General features: G+C 40.9%; 1 protein-coding gene across 2 annotated transcripts in view; it reads left to right on the top strand.

Annotated features, from left to right (window-relative positions):
• Window positions 1–227: 227 nt before the first annotated feature.
• LOC109868157 (suppressor APC domain-containing protein 2-like) overlaps window positions 228–11,373 on the top strand; it is a 21,325-nt gene continuing 10,179 nt past the window's right edge. Inside the window, exon 1 of one of the 2 annotated variants that reach the window (XM_031803122.1) lies at window positions 228–1,244. In XM_031803122.1, the coding sequence (XP_031658982.1) occupies window positions 434–1,244 (811 nt within the window). In that variant the 5' untranslated portion in view covers window positions 228–433. The remainder of the gene's footprint in view (window positions 1,245–11,373) is intronic. The other variant, XM_020457609.2, reaches the window with a different exon arrangement.

Here is an 11,373-nt window from a genome sequence, read left to right as displayed (position 1 = left end):
TAGGGTAAACACACATATTTAGGGTATGAATCCTTGGGCGAATAACGTCCGGCTCAATGAATAACAAAAGCATAACTCAAACTTCTACCTTCCACAAGTTCCTACCAATAAGCGCACGGCAATTCTGACGATGACCAATGGCTGTGTCCCTAGACAAATCTGCGCAGACGTTTGAAGGACTGTCCAGTTGAAAAAAAGTATCCTGGAGCTGCAAATCCGGAGAGGGAAAGCAGTGTTTCGTCAATGGAAGGCATAAAGAGAAATGGGTAGAATTTCTAATTCATTCTGAATAAATATAGTAGGCTAGGCTACTTATTACAAACGAATAGTTGTTGTATCACGCGCAAAGTAATACGACTTTATAACCACGTTATAAGATATATCTTGGTGAGGTTTGAGTTTGCCATTATTCAGTTCAACGATTGATAAATGAATGGCTCTGGTAGTGACTGATCGGAGGTGCAAATTGAACGGGTCATCGACAATTTACGGTAGGATTGGCACAAGAAGAGAAGGCAAGACAAGCAGAACCGGTAAAATGCAGCCTAAAGACACGGAATATTCAACAGATGGGTTACCCAAAGCATTTTTACACAGTTTGAGGACACTCTTTGACATCCTTGATGACGGGAAGAGAGGGTATGTGCACATATCGGAGATTGAGAGTCGATGGCAAGGGGCAGATACTCATGATTTGCCCGGCGGGGTGCTGGAGTGCCTGAGGCGGGTGGCCCCACCGCATGGTTGCCTGACATTTGAGCGCTTCGTGGCGGGGTTGCGATACTCCATGCTGAACCCGGACAACAACAACCAAATGAAGGGCCCGTCTGCGGTGCACCCGGAACACCCGCACTCTAAACAGCACCATCTGCCAGCGCAAAAACCAGCCCCGCTTTCTGCCTGCTCGGTCGGAACTCGGATTGAAAACAAAGTTATTCCACTGGATCCGAGCAACGGGACCAACAAAACGCATCACAACCGCGCGTCCTCACTTCAGAGTCGGTCCAGACATGAGGAGGGGAACACTGGATACCCAGTCACCTCTGCCGCAGGTGGCCCCGTGCGGTACACCAATGCGGGTTATGAGAGATCAGGCAGAAGTTTGGAACGGATTCCCATTGTGCTCGAAAGCGGTTCGTATCGAGAAGATTTGGTTCGAATGGTGAAGCAAGCTCATCCACAGCAGAGTCGGGTGAGGTCCATAGAGTCCCTTGCGCTCGAGTCACCAAGCCTCCAAAAACCAAGTAAGTTTGAATGTCACTCTTGATTGATTTCACATTGTGATAAATTAAATACATATCTGAATGAGTATTGAGTGGGTCTGCAGGATAGATTAATTATCTAAGATCAGGACCAGTCATCCATCTCTCTCTCGCTGTCTCTCTCCATGGGTGTATTTTGTTTCTCACTATGGTAAGCGATCGGGAAAGACTCAATGATGTAAAGCTCATTGATCGTCACTCAGTAATGAGATCAAGTGGGTTGTAAACCGGTCAGGGCTATTCTGCTGTCTCAGTCTCATTGACCCAGGTGTGGACATAGAGGGGTATGAAACACACACACGAGCACTTATCATCGCTATACCAGACACACAGACATCCTCTCACTAAACCTCTGCAGCACAACAGGTTAAGTTCCAGGTTACAAAATGTTTAGCATCAAACTAAATCAGTGGTGTAAAGTACTTAAGTAAAAATACATTAAAGTATCTACTTAAGTTGCTTTTTTGGGGTATCTGTACTTTACGATTGATATTTTTGACTACTTTTACTTTTACTGAACTACATTTCTTAAGAAAATAATGTACTTTTTACTCCATACATTTCCCTGACACCAAAAGTAGTCATTACATTTTGAATGCTTAGCGAGACAGGAAAATGGCCCAAATCACACAATTATCAAGAGAACATCCCTGGTCATCCCTACTGCCTCTGATCCTCTGGGCACACTAAACACAAATGCTTCGTTTGTAAATTATGTCTGTGTGTTGGAGTGTGCCCCTGGCTATTTGTACATTTTAAAAACACTAAAATGGTGCCGTCTGGTTTGCTTAATATAAGGAATTTGAAATTATTTATACCTTTACTTTTAATTTTGATACTTAAGAATATTTTAGCAAATTACATTTACTTTTGATTTTTAAGTATTTTTAAAACCAAATACTTTTAGACTTTTATTCAAGTAGTATTATACTGGGTGACTTTCACTTTTACTTGAGTCATTTTATATTAATGTATCTTTACTTTTACACAAGTAGGACAATTGGGTACTTTTTCCACCACTGGACTAAGTGTCAGCTGCCCTCTGAGCTCTTGATGCATGCAGTCTAGCAGGTTGATGTTTATTGTCATGAATCCTGCCCTGGAGGCAGAACTGAGCGATTTCCTCTAGATGGGCCAGCTGCAAAGTCAATATTGGCTTTGTCCACCGCCTCCATTCAGCCTTATGTAGACTAGTAACATTTGAAATAGCTTTATTTTTTATTTTTACATTGGATAAAAGTAGAGATTCAGAGCTACAAAATGGTATATCATACACTGCAGTTGAGAAACAATGAGAAAGTAATTCGGCTTTGAAAGTTGACAAACTTGTAACCCCACTTTTGAGAAAATGTCCCTTGAATGTTTTGGTACACCTACTGGAGAGCTCGTCTTTGTCTACACCTATTCAGCATCGTTCACACACCCTTAAGCCTTAGCCCCACCTATCTCTTTACAAAACTCCAGGTAAAAATACACTTCATCTAGTACTTGGCCTATATCCTAATCTGACTTTGAAAGTGTCCAGATAAAAATATTGTATTTATATTTTATAATTAGCCAATTAGATGATGCTTACCCAGACACTTGTCGAAGTTGATGGGTCATGTGAAAGAAATGCTATAACCACCCCCAACCACATCTAGAAAAGTGGATGGGTCACTATTGTCTAGACATGTACAGTACACATGTTCATGATATACAATAGATGTCCGTAACCACCCCCAGACATACCTGGCTAACTTGATGGGTCATGTAATCATTCTATTGCGAAGTAGAGTCTTTTGTTTAGACATGTAGCCAGCTAGCTAGCTAAACAATGAACCATAATCCCAGCCCATAGCTACAGTACAAATGGATTGTCATAGCTAGCCACTATGCATGAAATGATAGAGTATGAATCTGCAGGTAGGTAAAACTGTTAATGTTAGCTATATAGCTGTGTACTGTACATGTCTAGACAATAGTGACCCATCCACTTTTCTTGAAAGTCCAATATCTTAAAATCTTGACTGCTGACATGCAAAATATTTTGGGACTGTATCAACAGTGGACTAATGAAAAAGATACCAAAAGATAGTTTTTGAGTGGATTTTCCATTTAAGATTCAGTGCTGGCAGTCAACATATAATAATAAAATAATAAAAAACAGAACACATTAACTGGAATGACATTCACTCTCACAGGTGGCCAAAAATAACAAACTGAAAGCCACAGCCCCAATAGGCCAGGCCTCCAAAATCACATTGATCTGTCAAAGTCGTTATTTGATTTCAGACTAATTGAATAGGTTGAAAGAACCAAAGTGTAATTTTGGATCATACCAATCAGAAAAAACACTTCAGATGAAGAACTGTGCCGTCCTACTTTTTACAGTGCAGGACAAGTACTGTGCAATAGGCTCCATTTTGAGTCAGCTAACTGATTCCCAGATATTTTGATCACATCCTTTCTTTTAGTGTGAAGGTGCCTACTCTGAGCTTGTCATCACAGCCTTGTAACTTCTAATTTGACCTCACCTACACACATGCTAACACCAAACCTTACCCTACACTACACACATACTGCTAGTGTCAGTGTTTATGGACAGCTCTCTTCAATAATGTAGCTGTTTGTTCTCTCCCTCTATGTGAGGATGATAACCAGCCACACCGCTGCTGTACATTTTCTAGCCATGGAACCACTGGAACCACTGCCAAATTGCCACATTAGAACAGTTAACCAGAACCCACAGCTAGGGGCCACAGCTAGGGGTCAATCCTTCCACACTCGCTGGTATTTTACTAATGGGTGAGCTCAGCTAACTAACCACCATTATTTCAAAGCCCTGGTATGCCTTTTAAATCTCTCCGCTCCAGTGAAAAGTGTGTAATTGAGTAATTGGCCTCCAACTTGTCCAGCGTGAGTCACAGATCATGTCTCAAATTCCTCAGGATGCTTAGCCAGAGTTTAGACTGGGGTTTGGACTGCTGCTAACGGGATCATCAGCCCAACCTTTACTGGTCCTTTCCCGGTGCCCTCATTAGACTGGCCTGTGTTCACCGAGGTCGGGAAAGCCATGAAGAAAATCCTGCTTTGTCACATGCATCACACACACACACACACACACACACACACACACACACACACACACACACACACACACACACACACACACACACACACACACACACACACACACACACACACACACACACACACACACACACACACACACACACACTTTCTCACTCACTCACTCTCTCACACACACACACACACTCTCTCTCTCTCTCTCTCTCTCTCTTTCTCTCTCTCTCTCTCTCTCTCTCTCTCTCTCTCTCTCTAATGGCCTTGCTGAATCCAAGCCTGTCTGTCTGTATAACTGGGAATGTCTGAAGCTATAACTGTGACATGTCCGTGAAGAAGCAGCCTGGAGGCCCTGGCTAGCTACTTACGTCAGTGCCACAGAGCCACTCTAGAGGAGCCTGTACATGGGATTGGAAAGTGTGGTGAATGGTGATGTTAACTCCCCCAGCAAACCCGCTGGATTAGAGCAGATTACCACACGCAGGGTAATTGAGGCACGGCAGCTGTGAAATCCTGCCCACCCCTGAAGAAGCGGCCATTACCCTGCATTCCCTCTCTCTCTCTGGCACCCAATTATCTACATAGTGCACTATATAGGGAATAGAGTGACATTTGGGATGCTGTCTCTTCTTGGGGGATGTCCACAACCATGGATAGAGGTCACGGCTGCCCCTGTGGTACTCAGTGAAGAGGCTGATGTGGTATTGGAGCAGGGTAATGGGCCAGCGGCTGGTGCTGGATTGTGGGCTATGGTTTACAGAGCTACTGACCCCAATGCTTTAGTGTCCTGCCAAGGTTATACTGAATTAAAGGCATAATAACAATTATCATTCCTCTGGAGCACTGGAAAATAATTCCCACGCTTTTAAAGGCAGCTTCTGGACAGCATCTCTGTGTGGGTGAAATGACATCCATGCTATATGATGCTCTAAACATTAGGAAAGATTTAACATTTTTCATGGCTGCAGATCCTGCTGTTCTATCTCTGTGTATCTGAGCAGTGAGCTGTAGGCAGCCAGACAGGCGGAGGAGGCTGTGTGGAAGTGGTTGGACAGAGAGAGAGAGAGAGCCTGTCAGAGCTTGCCTTCCTGACCCGTCTGACTGCAGATTAGCTGTGAGGTGTGAGGAACAACTCACCTCAGGAAAAAAAACTGGCTCTAGAGAGAGAGAGACAGAGACAGAGACAGAGAGAGACAACAGGGGAGGCACAGAGTACAGGAGGGACATTCTTTGTCAGCCGTTACTGCTCAAGACAACATGACATCACCTGTGGATGCATGGAGCAATAGAAACTGCTATAAAGACGTCCCTCAACTGCCTGGAATGTTATTCATTCACAGCACAACAGAGTTAGGAATGTAGAACAGGCAAAGTCAGTGCCATATGTGATAATGTCAATATTTCCATCAACACTGAGTTAATAATAGACAATGCTACGGTAAATGTTAAACTATTGTTAGCCTTCTATCCAAGCGTTAAAGAGACTATAATGAGTGCAAATAAAATGAGCTGAGTCGAGATCAGTTGAGTGTGATAGAATAGGCCTACAGGTTCCCCCGTGGGTCACCATCTTATCTTCAACTGAGCAGCATTCATACTCTGTAGGGCAGATTCTGACCCTGATATGATGATTTCAATACTAACTAACTATCTTTCTTGCTGTCTCTCCCACTGTCTCGCTCTTTCTCTTCTCTATACTCTCTCTCACTGACTGGCTCTTTCTCACATGCTCCCTCAAACTAACCTCTCCTCTGTTGTACAATCAAAAAAGTTTTTCATCACAATTTCTTGCTGCTGGAATGGAAAAACAATACATGTTGTGTTTATGTGTTTAGACCAAATGGGAAATGGCACATCGACAGAGGAAACCATTTCAATTAGCAATGCTTTTATAAGGTGTGCAAATGAGGCTTACTGGTAAACAATATCCTCTTCGGGTGCCAGAGTCCAACTTGAAGACTATCTTGAAACACTAAACTAGGGGCTTTACATATTTCTCCTTACATATTTGGCCACTCTGAACCCCACATACTTCTGCCCTCAAGGAATTATATCCAGTTACCGATTAACAGGATTTCTGGGAGTCATGACACAACATGGAAGAGTATCATGTTTTTTTCTGCTCTGTTATCTACTATCACCTGAACTTGCATTTTCTTCTCATCTCCCCCCTCAGAAATGTAACTTGTCCACATTCAAAACAACCAGAGGGAAACCTCTTGTCTCTCAGTTGATATTGGTTAGCAGGGAGGTTAGCTTCCTCGTGTGGCCACCATAGGCACTGCAGGATGTCTCACACACAAAATCAAATCAAATTCTATTTGTCACATGTGCCGAATACAATAGGTGTAGACCTTACAGTGAAATGCTTACTTACAAGCCCTTAACCAACAATGCAGTTTTAAGAAAAATAAATGTTAAGAAAGTATTTACTCAAATAAACTGAAAATAAATAAAAATAAGAAAATAGAAAAATAACAAATAATTAAAGAGCAACAATAAACTATCAGTAACGAGGCTATATACAGGGGGTACCGGTACAGAGTCAATGAGCGGTGGCACAGTTTAATTGAGGTAATATGTACATGTAGATAGAGGTAAAGTAACTATGCATAGATATTAAACAGAGTAGCAGCAGCGTAATGCAAATATGGGACGACAATGCAAATAGTCCAGGTAGCCATTTGATTAGCTGTTCAGGAGTCTTATGGCTTGGGGGTAGAAGCTTTTAAGAAGCCTTTTGGACCTAGACTTGGCAATCCGGTACCGCTTGCTGAGGACTTTCGAGCGCCGCCTTTTGAGCGGAGCGCCGCCTTTTGTTTATTAGGTCTGATCCGCAAATACAGAAAACGTTTGGTTGAGGTTATTGCTGCCAAAGGAGGATCAACCAGTTACTAAATTCAAAGGTTCACATACTTTTCCACCCTGCACTGTGAATGTTTACACGGTGTGTTCAATAAAGACATGAAAACATATAATTGTTTGTGTGTTATTAGTTTAAGCAGACTGTGTTTGTCTATTGTTGTGACCTAGATGAAGATCAGATCAAATTTTATGACCAATTTATGCAGAAATCCATGTATATCCAAAGGGTAGCCTAGCTCTATGTATTTGATACTAACATTATATAAGAGCAAAGATACCCAAACACTAACATGTACCTAAAGTTTATATTTTTCCTTACAGCAAATGGTTATGTTTTCATTTAATGTGTTAGGTGATGGGTACCCAGAAGCATATACAGAGTTCCAACAGTATTGGGACATTGACACATTTTTCTTGTTGTTTTGGCTCTGAACTCCAGCACATTGGGTTTGAAATGATACAGTGACTATGAAGTTAAAGAGCAGACTGTCAGCTGTAATTTGAACTGATCGTGAATAATGACGAGTGATAAAGTTACAGATGCACAAGTATCAAACCCCCAAGACATGCTAACCTCTCACCATTACAATAACAGGGGAGGTTAGAATTATTTGGAGGGGTATGATATTTGTGCATCTGTAACTTTGTCACTCATCATTATTCATGATTCATTCAGGATTATCCGACATCGACATGAATGTAGAAGTGTTTAGAAACATATTCTATTCTTATTTACAATAAAAGTGAATCTAAAATGACACAATACATTATTTACCATTAATTTCTATTGGGCACAAAATAATCTGAAACACAAACAAAACAAGCAACATTTCCATAGACATGGAAATGTCTGCTCTATCCAAAATCACAACCAACTAGTTGCAGCATTACCACAAAAAAATGGAGGAGGCAGGTAGAAGGGGGAAAAAGTAAGGAACTTGTCTGTCGGCCCTGCATTAAAGACCATCATTTGTTAAAGAAAACTGCGATAAATAAAAATATATACCAGTTTCATTTAAGGACCAAAAAATTGACAGCTGTGCCATATAAATTGCCAAATAGTTGGGAACAGATTTTTGATGTACCGATTCCATGGCACAAGGTTTATGAATTGACACGCAAAACGACGCCGGATTCAAAACTTAGAATTTTCTATTTAAATGATTATACAAAATTGTTGCAACCAATAGAATGTTATATATATATATGGGGAATACAATCTTCCCAGCTCTGCAGAGTTTGCTGTGAGGAGGCAGAGTCATTAGATCATGTATTTTGGTACTGTCCATATGTAGATTGTTTTTGGTCACAGGTCCAGGAATGGATGAAGAATTGCAACATTTACCTCGAACTAACACTACAGATAGCAATACTGGGTGATTTGAAAAGTCATAGTCAATGGATTATTAAAATAATATTTATTTTAGCAAAAATGTTTATCTTTAATTTACAATCTGTAGAAACTAAGAGAATAGAAAGGTTCAGTACTTTTGTGAAACATCACAGCACAGTTGAAAAATGTATGTCAAATAGAAATCCAATATTGATGGTGTTAAGAGATAGCTGGGAGGGGTTGAATGGAGCTGAAGTGTGGTGCTAATAACAACAAGATAACCATTGTAAATAATAATATAGGTAGGTATATTCTTTTTTTTAAAGTGTGTATGTGTATTTACAAGTTTACATACACCTTAGCCAAATACATGTAAACTCAGTTTTTCACAATTCCTGACATCTAATCCTAGTAAAAATTCCCTGTCTTAGGTCAGTTAGGATCACCACTTTATTTTAAGAATGTGAAATGTCAGAATAATAGTTGAGAGAATGATTTATTTCAGCTTTTATTTCTTTCATCACATTCCCAGTGGGTCAGAAGTTTACATGCACTCAATTAGTATTTGGTAGCGTAGCCTTTAAATTGTTTAACTTGGGTCAAACGTTTCGGGTAGCCTTCCACAAGCTTCCTACAAAAAGTTGGGTGAATTTTGGCCCATTCCTCCTGACAGAGCTGGTGTAACTGAGTCAAGTTTGTAGGCCTCCTTGCTCGCACACGTTTTTTCAGTTCTGCCCACAAATTTTCTATAGGATTTAGGTCAGGGCTTTGTGATGGCCACTCCAATACCTTTACTTTGTTGTCCTTAAGCCATTTTGCCACAACTTTGGAAGTATGCTTGGGGTCATTGTCCATTTGGAAGACCCATTTGCGACCAAGCTTTAACTTCCTGACTGATGTCTTGAATGTTGCTTCAATATATCCACATAATCTTCCTTCCTGATGAAGCTATCTATTTTGTGAAGTGCACCAGTCCCTCCTGAAGCAAAGCACCCCGACAACATGATGCTGCCACCCCCGTGCTTCACTGTTGGGATGGTGTTCTTCGGCTTGCAATCCTCCCCATTTTTCCTCCAAACATGGTCATTATGGCCAAACAGTTATATTTTTGTTTCATCAGACCAGAGGACATTTCTCTAAAAAATTATGATCTTTGTCCCCATGTGCAGTTGCAAACCGTAGTCTGGCTTTTTTATGGCGGTTTTGGAGCAGTGGCTTCTTCCTTCCTGAGCGGCCTTTCAGGTTATGTTGGTATAGGACTCGTCGGTATAGGACTCGTACTGTGGATATAGATATTTTTGTACCTGTTTCCTCCAGCAGCTTCACAAGGTCCTTTGCTGTTGTTCTAGGATTGATTTGCGCTTTTCACACCAAAGTACATTAATCTCTAGGAGACAAAACGTGGTACCTTCAGGCGTTTGGAAATTGCTCCCAACTATGAACCATACTTGTGGAGGTCTAGAATTTATTTTCTGAGGTCTTGGCTGATTTATTTTGATTTTCCCATGATGTCAAACAAAGAGTTTGAAGGTAGGCCTTGAAATACATCAACAGGTACACCTCCAATTGACTCAATTAATGTCAATTATCCTATCAGAAGCTTCTAAAGCCATTAAATAATTTTCTGGAATTTTCCAAGCTGTTTAAAGGCACAGTCAACTTGGTGTATGTAAACCTCTACAGTGAGTTATAAGTGAAATAATCTGTCTGTAAACAATTGTAGGAAAAATTACTTGTGTCATGCACAAAGTAGATGTCCTATCTGACATGCCATAACTATAGTTTGTTAACAAGAAATTTGTGGAGTGGGTGAAACATTTTAATGACTCCAACCTAAGTGTATGTAAACTTCAGAGTTCAACTGTATGTATAAATGTATGTGTATGTATGTATATATATGTGTATATAGTGCCTTGCGAAAGTATTCGGCCCCCTTGAACTTTGCGACCTTTTGCCACATTTCAGGCTTCAAACACAAAGACATAAAACTGTATTTTTTTGTGAAGAATCAACAACAAGTGGGACACAATCATGAAGTGGAAGGACATTTATTGGATATTTCAAACTTTTTTAACAAATCAAAAACTGAAAAATTGGGCGTGCAAAATTATTCAGCCCCCTTAAGTTAATACTTTGTAGCGCCACCTTTTGCTGCGATTACAGCTGTAAGTCGCTTGGGGTATGTCTCTATCAGTTTTGCACATCGAGAGACTGACATTTTTTCCCATTCCTCCTTGCAAAACAGCTCGAGCTCAGTGAGGTTGGATGGAGAGCATTTGTGAACAGCAGTTTTCAGTTCTTTCCACAGATTCTCGATTGGATTCAGGTCTGGACTTTGACTTGGCCATTCTAACACCTGGATATGTTTATTTTTGAACCATTCCATTGTAGATTTTGCTTTATGTTTTGGATCATTGTCTTGTTGGAAGACAAATGTCCATCCCAGTCTCAGGTCTTTTGCAGACTCCATCAGGTTTTCTTCCAGAATGGTCCTGTATTTGGCTCCATCCATCTTCCCATCAATTTTAACCATCTTCCCTGTCCCTGCTGAAGAAAAGCAGACCCAAACCATGATGCTGCCACCACCATGTTTGACTGTGGGGATGGTGTGTTCAGGGTGATGCGCTGTGTTGCTTTTACGCCAAACATAACGTTTTGCATTGTTGCCAAAAAGTTCAATTTTGGTTTCATCTGACCAGAGCACCTTCTTCCACATGTTTGGTGTGTCTCCCAGGTGGCTTGTGGCAAACTTTAAACAACACTTTTTATGGATATCTTTAAGAAATGGCTTTCTTCTTGCCACTCTTCCATAAAGGCCAGATTTGTGCAATATACGACTGATTGTTG

This window comes from Oncorhynchus kisutch, linkage group LG23, assembly GCF_002021735.2.
Source record: "Oncorhynchus kisutch isolate 150728-3 linkage group LG23, Okis_V2, whole genome shotgun sequence".
NCBI classification, from domain to species: Eukaryota; Metazoa; Chordata; class Actinopteri; order Salmoniformes; family Salmonidae; genus Oncorhynchus; species Oncorhynchus kisutch.
Note: the sequence above shows the minus strand (reverse complement) of the source record. Positions and strands in the feature narration are given on the sequence as shown.